Consider the following 21,457-nt stretch of genomic DNA (forward strand, 5'->3'; position numbering starts at 1 on the left):
CGGTCAAGTCAGTTTTTCCATGGACTTGAACTTGACTTGGATTCGCTTGAGCCTGTCATCATTGTATTCACAACACTGGCCATTGTATCTTCTTCTTGAACTCTAATCTTTCTGGAACTAGAACCTGTTTGGACTTGGTCTTGTCTCAGACTTGACTGGTCCTGGACTTGGACTTGACTACAGCCCTGTCTTTTTTTCAATACACTTTCTGTATACTCTCCCCTCAGGGTCGGCAAGAGGCAGACAAGGCAGTTGCCTATAGCACCAAATGTCTTGGGGCCGCTTGTTATGCCTGAAAATCCCATAGAATTAGAACGGAGAAATAAAACAGTAAACCTTACCATACATTGACGCTGATTATCCATGGCCACTCAGTATGCTGTATGTAGGTACTAAAATCAGCTGTGCTTGATCACATACGATGCTATGTTTACAAATGACAATTTCTAACTGCACAAAAAAGAAAGGGTAGTGTGTTCGCCTAGGCCACCAAATTGACTAGAACTGGCCCTGCTTCCCCAACCTCATCGAAGTGTGCAAGATTATATCATGGCATCTTCCTACCTCACCTTAATGTGCATGATGGTTTTATGGCAGTCATCTCTGGCCTTTTCGTAGTCCTTCAGTTTCTTCTGCAGTTTGACCATCAGCTCCTCCTGCAACCAATGCAATGGATGACATGACTATCATATACAGAGTAAATTAATGTCTTGGGAATGTGCGGACATGGGGGCAAGCTAAAAAATATTTATTTGAATTATGTCATTTCAGGTCCGAAATCAATTATACTACATTTCTAAGTATTTCCATTTTTTTCAGAACATGCATGCACAATAAGATAATAGACAATATTTGTCCTTTATCTCTCTTGAAACAATTGGGGAGGACCCCACTGCAGAGAGACTTTGATAGCAGTATCCAATATTGAATCTAGGGAGATTCTGTCTGTCTCACAAAATTGTCAGTGCAGTCATTTGAATACAAGTACATAACCAGTCATTGCTTTCAGCTGGGGGTACCAGGTAATTGGCTGTGACAGGCCTGCTTAATCCCTTCGCACAGAGCCTTTGTTATTACCTTACTGCGAGACCTATGTCTCGAGGGGCATTTGTGGCCCTTGAGGTCATTTTATCCGGCCCCCGATATAGTTCCAATGTTATGCAGCTTCATATGAAATGTGACATATATTGTAAAAGAATTTTAGAAAATACATTTGCAATACAGCTAAGTTATATTCAGGGGACCTAGAGAAGGTGGGGTCTGTTTTAAAGGTTTCTGCCTTCAATATAGTCCTACGTCCAGGGAGAAATCCTGGTTTGTGTTTATAATGCGGCCTCGGAGGACTTTTACGGCCCTCGGACGAATTTGAAGTGGCCCTTCGAATAAAAAAGGTTCCCCACCCCTGCCTTACTGTCACCAAAATTGTAATGGACAAGTTTTAATCTATTAATTAGAGCTCTCGGTAAGTCATAGCAATGTTGTTAAGATGTATTTGAGTCTTTTCAGCAATGCGTTGACGGGCCAGTCGACGAGCCCATCTGTGCAAAGAGGCTACAGCAGAGCCCAGTAAGATAGGACTGTACAGTGGAGTAGAGTGGGCTACCTGTATATTTTATTTCATATATACACAGATATGAGTATGTATCATCATATGACGAGAACAGCAGCACAAAGAGACCACGTTCAAGATACAGCCTACCTTGACGTCAGTCGCTGCTGTATCAATGGGAATACACTTGTGATCCTTGTGTACTTTTGATTCTTGGCAGATCAAGCACACAAGCTCCTTGTCATTGTAACAGAACATCTCAAGACGCAGCTTGTGGAGCTTACACCGACCTTGTGTAGAAAAGAGTAGAGTAGAGTAGAGTAGAGTAGAGAAGAGTACAGTACAGTACAGTGCAGTACAGTGCAGAGTAAAGTGAGTATTGTATAGTAGAGAAGAGTAGAGTAGAGAGTAGAGGAAAGTAGAGAATAGAGTAGAGAATAGTAGAGAGTAGAGTAAAGTAGAGTGGAGTATAGAGTAGAGTATAATATAGTAGAGTAGAGAAGAGAGTAGAGCAGAGTAAAGTAGAGATTAAAGTAGAGTAGAGTTGAGTGCAGAGTAGAGAGTAAAGTAGCGTAGAGAGTAGAGTAAAATGCATTAATACCGGAGAAACTTAAAGGGTCTAGTACATATGTACTGTACATACAGTAGATACATCCATGCACACATAAATGCATATACATACACAATACAGAAGAGCCTTATTGCACATGCATATTATTGTAAACATATAGCACACACTTACACACACACACACACACACACACACACACACACACACACACACACACACACACACACACACACACACACACACACACACACACACACACACACACACACACACACACACACACACACACACACACACACACACACACACACCTTGTAACTGTCCTTTCTCTTTCAAGTAAAGTTCGCACAGGTTTTTGAGAGCGAAGCTTGCGGTGGGGGTGTCTGTGGATTTGACCTTGCAGACGGGACACTTAGTGGAGCCTTTGCTCTCCCAGTAATGCTGGACACAGATGTTACACACGCTGTGGCTGCAGGACAACACCACGGGGTCCTTGAAGATGTCACTGCATACGGGACAGGTGAGGTCCTCTAACAGTGATGCAGCCATTCTGACACACACGCATACACACACACACACACGTACGCACGCACGCACACACACACACACACACACACACACACACACACACACACACACACACACACACACACACACACACACACACACACACACACACACACACACACACACACACACACACACACACACACACACATAGCAGTCAGTCTTCAATAGATATTGTCTATAACATCAGAGTTTGTACACACCAGTAGTTTCTCGAAAGTGTGGTTGTTAGCCTGCTAGCAACTTGGGTATATGTAGTTGCCAATGGGAAATTACATTGGAAACAACAAAATTGCTAACATAGTTAACAACTATGGTTTCAAGAAACGCACCACAGTCTTGCTGTTGCGATTGGCTGTGGTATAAGTGAAATAGCCTATCAAAACGTTTTCAGAAGCCCCACACACATTGAAAGCTTCTTTTTCAGCAGGTGCAGCTTTTCAGAGTACCACAGTCTTCTGTTTGCAGAGGAAGAAGACGCGGTGCTGTGCTCTTCCTCTGCAAACTGAGGAGCACATGACATATCACAAATTAATAACACTGCTATTGACTCATGCTCAGTAGACATAGCCCTTTAAAGTATCTAAAATGAGACTATAGCTGTACATACCAGAGTAGCTGGTTGAGTTGAGTTGGGCTGTAGCTTTGAATAGAGTGCACGTCTGCTCCTCAGCCAACAGTTGTAGGAAATGAGAAACTGGGGGAGGGATTTAGTGGAACTGGAGGCTGATTTATTGGGATTAATGACATTCCTTCACCTGATTAAACTACAACAGAGTAGATGTAAAGCCCATAAATATCAACAGCATACATGTAAAGCCCCTAAAGGGTGGATGCAAAATGAAGCTTAACGCTTTAACTGCCAGCTCAACTGTTCAGTATAGAGCAGTGGTTTCCCCAAGACTTTTTGGTCATGCCACGAGTACCCCCTCACTCGTGCTTTGTATCTCTTCTTCTATCCCCAAACCCTAAACCACACTACATTTTTTTTTAAATAACCATAATCATTTGGATATGACAGATGGTCAAAATCACCAGCTCAGATGCCAAACGAAAATATCTCAGTAGTACTTTCTTGCGTCACAGGTCGAGTCCAAATGTGAGTGGCTGGAGTGGCACATCATTAAAGATGACAGATTGTTTATCCTATCGTATGCTAGGCTTCTTTTGGAAATGGTTTCTCTTTATGCCACCTGCGAAGACCATTTAAAGACTAAGACGTGTTTTCTTAATTCAGGTGCAGCGTGAGCAAGCAATATATACAGTATCCCTATTTATGATAAACGTCAGATGGAAAACATTTCCAAATTTATATACAAAACAGCCCAAGAACACTCACGTCATTATATTAAGGATGAACACTCCAAAGGATTCCTGTACAAAAAGTATATGAATGTTTCAACCCATTATAGCCTGATGACTCATACATGTTGTTTAACCTTTCGTGCCTGGAGCGACATATAGGCCTACGCTGCATTCAGCCTCTTGAGATTTTAGCTTTTTTAATAAAAATGAAGTTACAGCTGAATGAACATTTTCTAATTCAAGATGAGGATCTTAGGGTTTTAAATGCAACTTATTTCATGTTTTTATGTGCATCAGAGGCTGAGATATTTAAAGGCTGCTTTTACAGGCTGCTTTCCCAATAAGGGCTTAGGCATTCAGCAGGCGTATTTTGCAGGTGCTTTAGGCACCAATGGGTTAATAGATGAATGTGTACTATCATATGGGGTCCCTATTGAAAACAAGATGTCACACCTCAAGAGGCATTCCCCATGTGCAAATAAATAAATAAATAAATAGATAATTGAGTGTGCTAGAGAGGATTGTAAGGGGGACCTCTGTACTACCAAAATGAATAAGAAACAGAAAACAAAATTACAAATTACATTATAATAATAATAATAATACTTTCGTTTTATATAGCGCCTTTCAAAACACCCAAGGACGCTTCACAGAGTGTTGTGTTGGAAAGTGTGAGTGTCTGTGCGCGTCAGTGTGTGAGCGTGTGTGTGAATGCATGTAAATGAAAGTGCTTGTGGAACTAGCAGCCATAAGCCTCCAGGAAGAGATGTGTCTTAAGGTGTTGCTTAAACATGGCCAGTGAAGGGGCATTCTGGATGTGGTCGGGCAGATTGTTCCAAAGAATGAGAGCAGCAACATGGAAGGTTCTGTCAATGGTGGCCTTGAGCCTGGTACGAGGGACGATCAGCTGGCCCTTGGAAGAGGACCGCAGGGATCTTGAGGGGTCATAGGGGTGAAGGAGGTCTGTGAGGTAGTGGGGTGCCAGACCATGGAGGGACTTGAAGGTTAGGAGGAGGACTTTGTAGGTAATGCGTGACTTGATGGGGAGCCAGTGAAGCTGCTTGAGTATGGGGGTGATGTGCTGCCAGGGTCTAGTGCCTGTTATGATCCTGGCAGCAGAGTTCTGGACATATTGCAGTCTGTCTAGGGCCTTGTTGGGTAGACCAAGCAGGATGGCATTGCAGTAGTCCAGACGGGAGGAGATGAAGGAGTGAGTGAGCGTCTCCGTAACTGTCTTAGAGAGTGAAGGCCTGAGTCTGGAGATGTTTCGGAGATGATAGAATGCCGATTTGGTGACTTTTTTGATGTGCTCTATTCAAAGAAGAATTGGCTTGTAAATATAGTTTCTGACCATGGAAGGAATAGCCAGAGTCATATAGGGGTTATGCGTTGACAGAGTCCTGTATTGAAACCTGTAAAAGACTAAAGTGATTTAAAGCTATCCCAAATACAAATCAATGGGGTGCATTCAGAATCAAACTGCTGAACTGTGCTGCTAAGCAGCATTGGATTGGTATCTTGAATGCATGGCAGGTGAAAGTTCAAATCCTAGCTACCTGAGATTTATTTTTTTCTTGAATTAAGGATAGCCTTTGTCTTTCTTCAAATGAAATTGCAGAGCTAAGGCTAAAATGGCTAGGTTCCACAATCAGGTGTTTTCCAAACAAGGCTATTCAATTCATTCCAATGTAAGCTTTATCCTTTCTGCATTGGTGTATGTTTGTGTGTGGACGGTAGGGCCATACCTCATTCAACATTATGGAATAGAAAAATAGTCTCTACCCATATTTAATTTTAGTTTCTTAAAATTAAATTCATTTATTTCTTCACATTTATTTCTAACTCCTTATATACAAACCCCAACTCCATAGAAGTTGGGAAGCAAGGTTAATTGTGAATAATAGCAAAATACTGCCATTTTCAAAAAGTCTGGTTCTGACATTAGTTGGAGAATGGTACAAAGAAAACATATCAGCCATCAAAACTGACAAAAAATATTGTTTTGGGGGATATTCATGGATATGTAAATCCAACGCGTCTCAAAAGAATTGGGACGGGGACAATAAAAGGCAGCAAATGTCGAGGAAGACTAAAAACAAAACAAAGATAAACACTTAACAGTTATTATCATTAACCGATGAAATGATTTTATATAAAAACAGTGTTGATTCCTATCTTGGACATGATTTCAACAGCTTAAATGGTAGGTGTATTCCTTGTCATGTTTTGCAATCTTTTCCTTTCTGTAGTGCTTACAGTGTGATGGGTCTTGACCAAAAGCCAGCCATTTTATGTCCTGCTGGTCCTTATGTTGGAGTGAAACTGTTAAAACATTGTAGAGAATGCAATTTGTCCTTACTATGTGGCAGTAATCAAAGATCTCGCTTCAAAATATAATACACGAGTGGCTTTTCATGCTATTTAAAACCCATTCATTTCATTCAGTACTGTATGTCATGGGTGAGCGGTTAGGGCGTCAGACTTGCATCCCAGAGGTTGCCGGTTCGACTCCCGACCCGCCAGGTTGGTGGGGGGAGTAATCAACCAGTGCTCTCCCCCATCCTCCTCCATGACTGAGGTACCCTGAGCATGGTACCGTCCCACCGCACTGCTCCCCATGGGGCGCCACTGAGGGCTGCCCCCTTGCACGGGTGAGGCATAAATGCAATTTCGTTGTGTGCAGTGTACAGTGTTCACTTGTGTGCTGTGGAGTGCTGTGTCACAATGACAATGGGAGTTGGAGTTTCCCAATGGGCTTTCACTTTCACTTTCACTATTAACTCTACAGGTGAGTTAGAACAGCTTAACCAATGCACTTCTGCACCCCCATGCCATCCTGGAGGCTGACCTTTGAAGTTAGAACTAACACAAGTTACATGGTAAATTTTCACTGTAGCACAGGATGTGCAAGACTATTATTTTCAAAAATAATTGACTTCTGCAACTTCTGCTGACTTGTGTAAGCGACAGTTTCCCATGTCTTCTGGGTCTATTTCAAGTGAGCTCGGGTGGATAGGGGAATGTTAAACCCCTCTATCATTTGCACACATGAAGCGTTCTTAATATGGTCAAGTTTTCACTAGCTGTAATTCTCGGAGTGCTAGAGTGAGACTACAGCCAATATATATTTCATGATGTCATGAACCTATACAATGATTTTAATGACAAAAATATGTCTCATATACACTCAATCACAGTAAATCAAGGGAATTCAAAACGTTATGTAATAACTATGGTAATTGTTCCTTCTGCCTCTTTAATTCTGAGTGACTCAGCCTCTCTGTGATGGTCTTATACCTGGACACTAATATAGTCCATCAGTACAATTCATTTTGAAATGTTCTTCTTTCTTGTTTTATCTTATTTGGATGTTTATTACCAACTTATTTGAGACGTGTTGCAGTTATCAAATTAGAAACGAGTACATATGTCCCCTAAAACAATATTTTTCTCGGTTTTAACACTTGATATGTTGTCTTTTCACTATTCTCCATCTAATGAACGGATTGAATGTTTTGAAAATGATAGCATTTTTATTTTATTCTCAGTTTACCAAACGTCCCAACTTCACCGGAGTTGGGGTTTGTAGTATAGTTCAATTTTAGTAGCCCCCATTTGTTTTTTAGAAGTTGGGCATGTACTCTGAGTGTACTCCACACACACACACACACACACACACACACACACACACACACACACACACACACACACACACACACACACACACACACACACACACACACACACGCACACACGCACACACGCACAAAATCCAATTCAAGTTTCAATTCAAATAAATTAACTTTATTGTCATAGCACATGACGTAAAGCGTAAATATTGAGTATGCATAGACATTCATTAGAGAATACATCTTTTCAATGTAAAGATGGTGTGTGTGTGTGTGTGTGTGTGTGTGTGTGTGTGTGTGTGTGTGTGTGCGTGCGTGCGTGCGTGCGTGCGTGCGTGCGTGCGTGCGTGCGTGCGTGCGTGCGTGCGTGCGTGTGTGACTAGTTGCCCACTAGAGGGTAGTATTATGCCAGATGATTTTGCCCAAGGATTAGATTCACTGCAGATTCACATCAATATTTAATAATGATCTACAATTGAAAGTTCACACAAACAGTTTATATATTCTTTATACAGTATATTCTGCAGCTCTTGTAGTCGTATGTGTGTTATACTCAAAATCAGAATGCCTTACTGTACATCTAAACCATTAAGATTCACATTGGAAATAGAATCACATCAATAGTATCAACCTCTGTAAAGTTATTGCATTCAATGTTTACTAATTCACAGTTTTTTGGGGTTTTTTACACACTTGTTAGTGTGTGATGCTGTGCATCTAAACCTAACTATTCCTTCCTTTTTTGAACCATTCTATTCCTACTATTCCATTTCATTCTTTCCCATTGTTCCTATTTGTATCAATTAGAATCTTTTTGAATTCTAAATAATCATTTCTCTGACTCTTTCTGTCAACATGAAGTGTCCTCTCCACTTCTAGTATGAGTTGTAGTAATCTACACTCAAGGTAGCTAGTCCAGCAGGTGTGCTACTCCACTTATAAAGGTCTTCATTTTGGGACGCACACCACTGTCCTTCATTACCTCAGCCCTCAGATCCGTCGATGACAATCTGCTGACAATCATGGATTCTCCACCCGAGGAGATCAGCAAAAAAGCCTTTGCATACTACGCATCCTAAATATGGCACGTCCTACCACAACACATGAGGGAGGCCCCAACCATCGACACCTTGGAAGGGCAACTGAAAACCATCCAAACTGGACCAATCTACAGACCCTCGCCTACGCATAGCAGCGTGGACCACTTGGCTGACATCGGCAGACAAAATATTTCATCATTATTATTTTCACTTGATGTGAGCTTTTACTGTGCTGCACAACTGCCGCAGCTCATACATGAATACATGGAGCAATGCTGGAATAAGGAGAAAAATACCTACAAATGCAAATGATCAATATGAATCATTTGAAAGAATATGCATCAGTATCGTATACATGATTTAGGCTTCATAATTCTGCATGATGTAATGCAATGCGTCAAGTACTATAGCGAGTATGGGTCATTACCGGTACGTTCAATTAGCATGGATGCTATCAATATTACCCTGATGAAACGTAGGCATCTCTTCAGGTCTTAATTGGCCTGCTCTACTCTCACTGAGGTCTTCAGAGGACTGATGCTCAGAGGAACGTGCTTGCCTCCAATGCTAAATGAGGGAAACACCTTCTCAGTGAAAGCGTGTGTGATGGTGTGCAGGTACGTGTTATGGTCAGGGTCTGAGAATGCCAGCTCGCCCCTGTCCCAGTCCAGCTGCACTCGGATCCTCCTCAGCCGGTGTCTGACCTGCAGTGTTGGGAAGAAACACATTACAATTAATTGCAATAAATGCATTACTTTTTGCTGAAACACAGTAATGTAAGGCGTGACAGGGGGAAAAAAGTTGTGATACACACTAGTTACAATGCTGGTGATTGAAGTTCAAATACATTTCACTGCAGCCTGGATTTTTGTGGTGGGTCAGAAAGAAGCAATTTCTGAACATGCTACTTTTTAGTTTGCATGCAGCTGAAAAAGTCATAGATGGGAGGTGAAAGAGTCCTGACTCATGAGTTTGGTTTACTGTAAATTGCCAGATCCATATTTAGTCATCCTGGCAAGAGTAACTAAAGTAATACAGAAGCAGTGCACTGCCTTACATTTTTAATTGTAATATGTAAGTGATAACTTTGAAAAGACAGTAACATGTACTCAATACTGCATGACAGTTCTTGAGTAATTTGCCCAACACTGCCACACAGGGTACCACCCTGCCACCAGGAATATTTTGCAGCTAAGTATCATGCTCAAGGACACATCACTGGGATCAGGCAGGACAGGGATCGAACCTGCAACCTTCCGGTTGCCTAACAGTACTGACCTGCAGGGGAGCAGAGGGCCTCGGGGTGGAGCACACCCAGTATTTGCCGTCTTTATGCCAGAAGAACCACTGCCCTCTTTTGGAGGCACACTCTCCTTTCCGCTGCACGGACTCTGTCATCACGCCCACGCTCCAGCACGAATTTGCCCCAACCTCCACCTCCCAGCTGTGTGTCCCGGACATGAAGCCCTCAGGGCCCAGCACGGTAAGGTATCTGTCAAATCTCTCTGGGTTATCGGGAAGCTGTTGCCTCTCATCGATTCGCCTCATGCTGGTCAGATCCTCAGACAGCACGAGTCCCGAGTATGCAGTGTTGGGATCCAAAACAACAGGAGCTGCAGAGAGGACGAAATACACATACTGGTGACAAGTTGCATCCCTCAAAAGGGGGGCTGTGAATTTCATGAAGGCTGTTATGGTTTTAGTTACTGATACATATCGTTTGATGTATTGCATATCCTCTTCTTTCTACCAGCATTGTATATCCTCTTCTTTCCACCCCCCCCCCTACTCACAGTCTGTGTGTGTGTGTGTGTGTGTGTGTGTGTGTGTGTGTGTGTGTGTGTGTGTGTGTGTGTGTGTGTGTGTGTGCGTGTGCGTGTGCGTGTGCGTGTGCGTGTGCGTGTGTGTGTGTGTATGTGTGTGTGTGTGTGTGTGTACTCACAGTATCGCACGATCTCCTGCATCTTCTCCCAGACTCTGAACTTCAGGTTGCCCAGGTGCTTTGCCACATTGATCAGAGCGCTGGAAAACCTCTCTGGATCCTGAAGTGTGCACTGGACTCTGGAATAACATTCAGGAGTCAGTGCTGCTGTGGGTTTGTGTTCAGAGCGACGAGCAAGAGAGAAAGGTATTGAAAGAGAGAGAGAGAGACAGGAGGCACATCACTCACCTTTCAACAGTTTTCCTGTAGTTCTGTGGGACAGGACAGAAATAATAACATATTTTAGTTTTAATTTTCTTTTTCTTGTCTTGCTTATTTATTGATTCCTAATAAAGAACCCCCCTTGCCATAATGAATTGCTGTGTCCACATGCAAATAGCAACAACAGCAATGACATGCATTGACACTGCTTAATGTGACACTTCTCACATGCCATGTGAGAATATCATGTGATACCATGTGATAGTCTGGGGACCACGTGATCTTTCACTTATCTTGAAAGGTGTGATTTAAGACTGAATCAGTTGTATAAAAAACTACAAGCTTCCTATCGAGTAGTGCGTTATCATCTTTCCTCCCCTCCTCGCTTTCTGACTGGCTCCCTACGTCAGGCTAGCATTTTGGTACTAGCATCCATGCTATATTTCAGATCGGAACACTCGAGCCAAGCAGCATGGGATTTCCAAGGCTAACATTCTGGGTTCAACTCAACATCTAACTTTCCGTCCTTTCCCTGCTGTCAGCCTAGGCACCACAAGTTTATGGGACTTTTCCCCATTTAACATCCCCATTAACTGTCTGTGAGAAAATAACCTTTGAATTGTGCTTTTGTGAGATACTGAGTAAAAATGTTTATGGTCAATGTCATCTTGTTTCACATCACAAGGCCACATGCACAAGGAGAGGACGGGAGATTCGATATTGAGGTAGATCCACTGCATACAGTATATTGTGTGTTTGTACCTGCAGAAATGTGAGGTCATCCTCTGTCATCTCCTCTTTTATGACTCTGATTGTTACCGGCAGAGACGTGATCTCAGTGTTCATCTTCTCAATCTGTTTCTTCATCATCAAACTCTTCAGCTTCTCGTCTTCCCTCAGGGCAGCTATTCTCGACTTCTCTTCGTCTCGCAGAAACTGGTGAAGCTCAGCAAAGACCCTCTTGATCTGTTTCTCAGTTTGTTTCGACTGAGTCTGTAGGTAAGAGGGGTTGAGAGGGGGGAGAGGGAGAGAGAGAGAGAGAGAGAGAGAGAGAGAGAGAGAGAGAGAGAGAGAGAGAGAGCCTTGTTGGTCCTTTCCGCCCAAATAACATACGTCACTGAAGCAAAGAGGAGAAGAGTCCAGAACTCGAATCCAGACCTTCTGGCCACTACACTAAAGAGCCAGTCAGTTCACACCCACAATCCTAGTGATGCTCTTATCACAGTCATATGGACTTACAAATATTATACAGAAAATTTAAATGTTCTGTAATGAGTAACTGCAAAACATCTTTTGTAAATCTATTTAATTTCTATTTATCTTGTTGATCATTCCTCTAGAGGTGGATTGTGTTAAGGTAGTCTCTGATCTCACCTTGATGTGCAAAATGGTTTTATGGCAATCCTCTTTAGTTTGCTCATAGTCCTTCAGCTTCCCCTGCAGTTTCACCATCAGCTCCTCCTGCAAACAATGGAATGGATTAAATAAAAACTACAATGTACTGTCAAGGAGTGTGGAGTTGGCTAATCCTGAGCTTATACGATGTGTACCTTACATTGACATTGGCATTGCAATGACCTGTTTGTCCGTTTATATGTGTGTCTGCTCACAATGTCTGTGGTGTTATTCAGATGGTGCAAAACACACTGAAGATTTGGATATGGCTCTGGACATCATGTGTATGTCAGACATGGATGAGGTCCGCCATTTATGCATGGGAATTGTCATTTTCCCAGTCATAATGAATACTTGGGAATATATATGGTGTAGAAAATACTCATGGAAAAGGAAATATTTGTGAATGGGCAGTATTAATTCAGGAAGTAAGCTACTAAAAATTACAAACTCTATCTGTAAAGTATTCTGTTTTCAGTTTCCTGTCTGCTAGTTTTCTGTCACCTTGGGACTCTTCCCAGGAGCTGTCCACCATATTGTCCGTGGTTACAAGGGCATCACTATTATTATTTTGGTAGCAGTTGCTAGTTCTAATTCATTCAGGAGGGCTAAGGGAAGCCTCACCGCAACTAGCAGACAGGAAATTCTGTGTAGGCACGGCAAACTTTGAAATGCGTGGGGCAATAAGGTGGATAGGTTCCTCAGAGAACTTCTAGGTCCACCATGAAAGCAAAAATGTGCTCTGAGGAGCTCTCACACTTTTTTACAGCCTACCTTGACGTCAGTTGCTGCTCTGTCAATAGGAGTGCACCTGTGATGCTTGTGCACTTTGGAGTCTTCGCACGACTGACACACAAGCTCTTTGTCATTGTAACAGAAAAGCTCAAAATGCATCTTGTGCAGTTTACACTGCCCGCGTGACTGTCCTTTCTCCTTCAAGTAGAGCTCGCACAGGTTTTTCAGAGCGAAGCTGGCGGTGGGAGTGTCGGCGGAGTTGCTCTTGCAGACTGGACACTGTCTGGAGCCCGTGGTCTCCCAGTACTGCTGGACACAGATGTTACACACGCTGTGGCTGCAGGACAACACCACGGGGTCCTTGAAGATGTCAGCGCACACGGGACAGGTGAGGTCCTCTTGCAGTGACGAGGACATCTTGTCATACATGTGTATGCACTTGCCAAAACAAAAAGTCAAATAATGTTGTTGTAGCAGAAAATGTACAAGAACTTTTATTTTGAAAGGAAATAATGCCATTACACAGGATAAGGAGAGAGGTTCAGGGTCACGTTTTTCGACAGCGTCATTGCTACGTTAACAGCTAATTAAGTTGCTAAATGTTCAACAACAATGCTTTTGAAAAACAAGGTTGTGAGCAAGTTATATCAACATATCCCACACATAGCAGTACGCACAGATAATAAGGATGAACTTTGGACTTACAGCATATCAAATATCAACCCTCTACAAATACAAGCTGTTAATAAGCTTATGAAGTAACAGAACACACTGTGTGTGAGTGAGTGCATGTGTCTGTGTGTGTTATTTAAGGCCATAATCCCATTGCAGAACACTGCACGACTTTAACTTGTAGGATGGTGGCCAGAGTAGGTAATAAACTAATATTTACTAGTATGATCAAAGTACAGTAAAGGTTGCAGCTAAAAATGTGTATTACTGGAAATTGAAAATGGCGGGCATGGAGGAGGTCCTCATTTTCGTGTATGAAAAGTAGAATTTTCCCAGTCATGATGAATGTTAAAAATGTGATGTTTGTGGTTACTATTTGTGAAAAGGTAACATTTGTGAATGAGCACAAATTATAGAAATAAATTACTAAAAATATTACATACTGCACTTTTAATTCTCTGTCAATTGTATCCTTACACTCAATATAGTGTCTGTAAGATCACAGTTTGTATACCAGGGCAGCTGTAAATTGAAAGGCTCTGTAGATTATGTGTCTGTGTAGATTCTTGAGCTCAATAGATATATGGTTATATCAGAGTTTGTACATACCAGAGTAGATATTGAGTTGGGTTGTTGAATTGGGGTGTAGCTTTGAGTTGGGGTGTAGCTTTGAAGAGAAAACGTCTGCAATTCTGCTTGCTCTTTATGTGGGTTGTAGCTTCGAACTGAATGTACTTCTCCCAGCTTGCTGTTGAGATGGGCTGAAGTGTTGAACAGACTGAACTTCTCCTCAGCTTGTTGAGTTGGACTGTAGTGTTGAACAGAGTCAAACTCCTCAGCCTGCTGTAGAGTAAACAAATTTCAACACGCTTCATATACAATCTGAATGACTGAAAAGCATATCATCATAATTTCAAAAACAGCCTACTAGTGCACTTAAAGGACCACTTCAGTCAATTTCAATATGCTGTTGTGTTGCTCACGCTACCCTTGACTTGTCAGTACCCGGTGATGCCACATTTTTCGGCTCAGCCCTTTCCGAGATATGAGCCATTCTAATGGGGGCAGCGTTTGCTTACATTTAAAAAAAAAAAAAATGAACATAGGCCTACTCCAAATATTTTCCCAAAAGGTATCAATGTTTGCTAGTTGTCTGCTGATGTTGCATAACGTTTTGGATGTTTTTGGGAATACATTAAAAAACTTTTTTTTATGTACTGTAAACAAACCGCTGCCCCCATTACAATGACCAATCTTGGAAAAGGCTGAAGAAGGAAAACAAAAACCTCAGGTACTGCATGTTGAAATTGACTGAAGTTATCTTTTAAAGCTGTCCAAAACAGGTGCCAATTTAACAGTCATTGTGCTTGCTGCAAGTGCGCTAAAGCATTGATTTAGTAGTGCTCCAGAACACTAATACTGCAATGAAGTGTAAGTTAAATCACAGAAAGTAGTATAGGCCTACTATGTACTAAGTATGGTCATCAAAAGTGCACTTAAAGCATACATGTTTTTTTCTTTTACCTGGGTCCTCCTCAGCTTGCCGTTGAGAGTGAACTCCTTCTCCTCAGCTTGCGGTAGTGTTGAAACGAGTAAACATCTAACCGTTGAGATGGGTTGTAGAGTTGAACAGAGTGAACTCCTTCTCAGCTTGCTGTTGAGTTGAGGACAGTACAGGTAAACGGCTAGCTGAGTTGCATATACCGGTAATGTGCGTCTTTAAAATCAGAGTTATGAGTACATACCAGAGTAGCTGGTTGACTGAGTGAGGAATGTCGGCTCCAACACTTGCCGTTGAGTTGGACTACAGTGTTGGAGAGTTAACGAATGCTCTTCTGCCAGCTGCCACTTCGAACACGGTGAACTTCTTCTCAGCTCACTGTAAAGTTGGGCTGTAGTGTTGAACAGAGTGAGCGACTCCTCAGTTCACTACAGAGTTGTGCTGCAGCTTCGAACAGACTGAAGCTTCTCCTCAGCTTGCAGTTGATATACAGGTAGACTGGATCTATATGACTGGACGTGTCTGCCACTCAGATAGCTGTCGCAAGAAATCAGATGTTAGAGGAGGGATTTAGTGGAAATAAAAGCTGATTCCTTTGGATTAAAGACATTGCTTCATCTGATTCAGCTCCAAACGTCTACTGTACTGGAAATGTGAAGCCCCTTAAGTTTGTTTACATAACAGGATTTACCAAGTACCATTTTTCCAAGTACAGTCCCGTAAATGACAAATTGGCAGGAAGTAAACAGACCAACAGTACAGAAAAATGTACTCTCTCTAATGCGCACGCATGCAAGCACACACACACACACACACACACACACACACACACACACACACACACACACACACACACACACACACACACACACACACACACACGCACACACGCACGCACGCACGCACACACACACACACACAGAGAGAGAGATGTCGTAGACGGGGGGTAAAGTGTGACAGAGTTACGAGGGCCCTATGTATATAGGCAGCCCATACTGTGTCCGATTTATGTGGCTGGGGGGGTTCATCGGAACTTATTATCCATAGGGTACCACCCTTCCACACACATACACACATACATGCGCACACACACACACACACACACACACACACATACACACACACACACACACACACACACACACACACACACACACAGATGTCGTAGAGGGGGGTAAAGTGTGACAGAGTTACGAGGGCCCTATGTAAATAGGTAGCCCATACTGTGTCCGATTTATGTGGCTGGGGGGGTTCATTGAAGCTTATTATCCATAGGGTACCACCCTTCCACACACACACACACACACACATACACACGCGCATCACAGACACGCGTGCACGCACACACACACACATGTGCACACACACACACACACACACACACACACACACACACACACACACACACACACACACACACACACACACACACACACACACACACACACACATGTGCGCGCACGCACGCACGCACGCACACACACACACACAAATTGTTTGATGAACCCATGATTAGTTATGGTTTTGAAGTAAATGTAGACTAGGGCCTATATAAAAGTATATAAAATGTGTAAACAAGATAGTTCTAGGTTCACATTGAAGGAATGCTAAACTAACTAGTTTGTTATTGTATTGTAGTGTATTGATAAATCTGTAAAAAATATCAAAAAGTAAACTTGCATAATATCCTTATACATTTATTCTTTATACTTTTCATTTACATTGTTCCATGTAAATTCTGTAATATTGGTCATAGATCTTTTAAAATCGGTGTTTATACATTTTCTTGCATTTCACAATAGAAAGCAGAAGACAAGACCACCTATCTTTCAAATAATCTACAAAAAAGCATTTTTTTAATTTAGCCGTAGCCACACTGTAGAGTTCCTCATATGAAACACTGACAATGGTGAAATTAACTCATATGGAGCATACACTTCTCAATCTGCTATCCATAAAGTGGACCAGTACATTACAGTAGAACTCAGAATTAGAGTTCAGAATTGTATGTGCTAAATAATGGCTGATTTGGTACATTTGAACACTGTTGGGGGTTACATGTGAACTCCATTTGTTTATTTGTTTAATGTTTTTTTACAGGGACAATGCACAGCATAACATTGAAGCAGATTGTAACCACAAGGCAAAATGTCATCTCATTTTAGTGTAAAAAAATGCACTCTGGTGTCAGTGTTATTTCAACAATTTACTAGTTTACTTTGACACGAGAAAACACCAAACCAGGGGTTAAATGTACTCTACAGAGTCCCATGTACGCTGGGCAATTAGCTGTGCACAGAACACAACATGTACCTTAGTAGGCTAGTAATATTAAAAAGCAAAAGCCCAACTTGGAAACTTCCACTGCCATCGTGACACAGCACACCCCAAACGGAGCCCCAAGGAGCAGGGCAATACCACCCTCAGGCTACCCATGGAGGAGGATGGGGGAGAACACTGGGTAATTACTCCCCCCACCAACCTGGTATTTCGAGAGTCGAACCAGCAATGTTTGGGCTACAAGCTTAAAACCCTTACCATTTAACCATGCCCAGTGTTGCGTAATTGTTATGCAAAAGGTACTACTCCAGCCACAAAGCTTGCACCCACCTAGAGTAGGTAATGGACACACTTACTTCAGCTTGTCTTAGAACTTTAAATTCACCTAAAACAGTGTTCCCAACCTTTTTATATGCAATATATTTGTTATTGTTACATTTTTCCACGTACCTCCTACAGTGTGCTCACGTACCCCTAGTAGTACACCTATCCCTGGTTGGGAAACACTGCTCTAAAAAAATAATCTATTTGATCTGATTTACAATTGTCTCGCAACTAGTTTTTAATACAAAGTGTATACACTTATCACTCTGTATCTTTCAATTGCGATCTTTCTCTCCTGCTGTGTGTGTGTGTGTGTGTGTGTGTGTGTGTGTGTGTGTGTGTGTGTGTGTGTGTGTGTGTGTGTGTGTGTGTGTGTGTGTGTGTGTGTGTGTGTGTGTGTGTGTGTTAGAGAGTGTTTAAGGACAAGTGTGTGTGTTAGAGAGTGTTTAAGGACAAGTTAGGTATTTAGCCCTTTTACCCCCTTTTCTGAGTTTAGGCTACATTCCCAAACTTACGTTGCGAAACGTGTTACAAAACTTTTTTTTGCGACAAATGTTTAAAGTGGATTTAAGAGTGTGCCACTCTGAAGCAAACTGATGCAAATCCAAATTAGCAAAATGACAGAGAAGAAAAGTCGAAAGATTTGGGTATGAACCAGTCCAATGCATTGCAAATAAGTTCTAAAATGTTGTAGGTGTTGTTCACATTTTTGGATGAGGAAGAATAACGCATGAGGAGTAGGCTAAACTCCTCATGCTGTGGAACCAAAAAAATTAGGTATGATTGGACGTACGGAATAAATTCCTCACACGAGGGCAGCAATTACGGTATGTAGGGGTTATTGGAGGTGAGGCAAAAACTCCTCACTCTTAGGCCTCAATTGTGTAGGTATGGATTCATGGAATCATCAATTGTGTAATTAATGACTGTATATGGGCAGTCATGGGTAAGCAGTTAGGGCGTCAGACGTGTAGCCCAAAGGTTGCCGGTTCGACTCCCGACCCGCCAGGTTGGTGGGGGCAGTAAGTAACCAGTGCTCTCCCCCATCCTCCTCCATGACTGAAGTACCCTGAGTATGGTACCGTCCCGTTGCACTACACCCTTGGGGCACCATTGGGGGCTGCCCCCTTGCACGGGTGAGGCATAAATGCAATTTCGTTGTGTGCAGTGTTCACTTGTGTGCTGTGGAGTGCTGTGTCACAATGACAATGGGAGTTGGAGTTTCCCAATTGGGCTTTCACTATAAATCACATGTTACAATCAGTCTCATAAAATCGTTAAATGTGAAGGCAAAATATGTGAATTCGGTTGACTAAGAATGAGGAGTTTTCTCCTCACCTCCAATAACCCCTACGCAATTGCTGCCCTCACATGGGGAATTTATTCCTCACGTCCAATTATACCTACATTTTTGGTATCCCAGCGTGAGGAGTTTAGCCCACTCCTCATGCTTTATTCTTCCACGTAAGTCCTCACCTCCAAAAATGTAAATAACCCCTACAATGTGCTACATATCGGCTGTGCTAAATACCCGACTTACTCTTTAAAATGTTACAGTCTAATGAGTGTGAGCACATCAAAATATTGTTATGAAATGTTGATCAACTTTGAGAGACTTTAAAACAAATTCGACAGACTACCTACACCTATTCATGTAGTCAAGTCAAGTCGGTTTTATTGTCAATTTCTTTACATGCACTGGTCATACAAAGAATTTAAATTATGTTTCTTACTTTGCCTTGCAGACATAGACATAGACTTAAGGTGTGGACATAGACAATTAGACAGAGACAGTACACATGATACAGTACATTACACCTAGAGTAGGCCTACCTATACAATACCCTTACAGAGGTATTGTTGAGCATTTCCAGTTATGTCCTATTGTGACAATTCTAACATGGTGATAGTAGCATTGTGAAATAATAATAAATATAAAGTAAGCAATTGCAGTGTGCAATATTTACAACTAGTTGGTGGCTAGTTTTCCAGTACACAGCAACATGTGTGTGTGTGTGTGCATGTGTGTGTGCTTTTGAGTTATTTCAGTGTGTGTGTGTGTGTGTGTGTGTGTGTGTGTGTATGTGTGTGTTTGTGTGTGTGTGTGTGTGTGTGTGTGTGTGTGTGTGTGTGTGTGTGTGTTTGCATGAGTGTGTGTGTGTGTGTGTGTGTGTGCTTCCGTGTGTGTGTTTTGAGTTTGAGTGTGAGTGTGAGTTTGAGTGTGTATGTGTGTATTTTTTAGTCACTGTAGTGTGTGTGTTTGTGTGTGTGTGTGTGTGTGTGTGTGTGTGTGTGTGTGTGTGTGTGTGTTTTTTTTTTAGTCTGAGTGCAAGTAGAGTGTGCAATTATGATGCAGTGTAGGGGGGAGGGCTATCAGTGTGTCTGTGTGTGTTTGTATCAGTGTGTGTGTGTGTGTGTGTGTGTGTGTGTGTGTGTGTGTGTGTGTGTGTGTGTGTGTGTGTGTGTGTGTGTGTGTGTGTGTGTGTGTGTGTGTGTGTGTGTGTGTGTGTGTGTGTGTTTGAGTTACTGCAAGTAGAATGTGCAATCCCAATTCAGTGTTGAGGGGGGGCTATCAGTGATAGGAGGGTGGGTTAAGTGTTCAGCATCCTGATTGCTCGGTGTATGAAGGTCTTTGCCAGCCTGGTGGTACTGGAGAGGAGGCATCTGTACCTCTTTCCAGAGGGCAGGAGCATGAACAGTTTGTCTGCAGGGTGGCTTATGGCCTTGGTGATCATCAGTGCTTTTCGGGTGAGGCGGGTGGTGTAAATGTCCTGCAGGGAGGGGAGTGGCGCTCCAATGATCCTCTTCGCTGTGTTCACAATGCGCTGGAATGTCTTCCTGTTTTGCTCTGTGCAGCTTCCGCCCCACACTGTGATGCAGCTGGTCAGGATGCTCTCAATGGTTCCTCTGTAGAATGCTGTCATGATGGAGGGTGTAGCACTTGCCTTCTTTAGTTTGTGCAGGAAGTAGAGGCGCTTTTGGGCCTTCTTCGCCAGTGATGTTGTATTTGTGGTCCAGGAGAGGTCGTCGCTGATATGCACTCGAAGGAATTTTGTGCTGCTCATGGTCAGTGGTAGAAGTTGTTGCCAGCCTACCTGATCTAAGCCTTCTCTATTGTACAACTGTTACATTACGGCCTTCAGAGCTTTTCAGCAAAACAATGGCTGAACAAAATCAATACCCCCTGCTCCTATAAAATTATCGGCAACTTGGAAAGGGACTCTAGTACAGAGAAACCCTTGCACTTCTCACCATTGGTTGTGCTTTCTCAGATAGAATGATTTAGCACTAGGAACTGCTACCACAATAGTAATGGCACCAGGCCACTCGTTTAACCATGGATGATCATTTGTATAGCAGATATGTCCCCTACAAAGGTTTTGGAACAGGAAACCAAATTCTCTTGTTTTTGTTGTCCACCAAAGATATTTGGGTTTGAGAAGTCAAGATGAATATGGAATGAATGTTCAAAATGACATATTTAATATCCTGGTAATTAAATTCACATGTGATAGATCATTTTGCACTCATGGTCATTTGGATTGCAGCACAGCATTTTTGTTTCATGCTCATCTACTGAATTATGTCTCAAACCCAAATGCCTACATTGGACAACAAAAAAAACAAGAAAATTTGGCTTGCTTTACAAGACTTTTGGGACCAGTGAGGAATGAGGTGATAAAATAAGCAAACAATACAACACACAATCAAATATAAAACCATTTATTGTTTTTTTCTTATTTTAG

General features: G+C 42.2%; 1 protein-coding gene across 1 annotated transcript; it reads right to left on the reverse strand.

The window, feature by feature from the left end:
* Positions 1 to 560: 560 nt before the first annotated feature.
* On the reverse strand, positions 561 to 13,351 carry LOC134460526 (E3 ubiquitin-protein ligase TRIM35-like). Its single transcript, XM_063212906.1, has 10 exons — positions 12,974 to 13,351; positions 12,179 to 12,265; positions 11,571 to 11,797; positions 10,604 to 10,770; positions 9,940 to 10,274; positions 9,180 to 9,365; positions 3,095 to 3,192; positions 2,432 to 2,625; positions 1,700 to 1,839; positions 561 to 656 (listed from the first exon to the last, which is right to left on the reverse strand). The coding sequence occupies exons 1-10, from the start codon at positions 13,349 to 13,351 to the stop codon at positions 561 to 563; spliced, it is 1,908 nt and encodes a 635-aa protein (XP_063068976.1).
* Positions 13,352 to 21,457: the final 8,106 nt, after the last annotated feature.

This window comes from Engraulis encrasicolus, chromosome 13 (assembly GCF_034702125.1).
Source record: "Engraulis encrasicolus isolate BLACKSEA-1 chromosome 13, IST_EnEncr_1.0, whole genome shotgun sequence".
Lineage (NCBI taxonomy): Eukaryota > Metazoa > Chordata > Actinopteri > Clupeiformes > Engraulidae > Engraulis > Engraulis encrasicolus.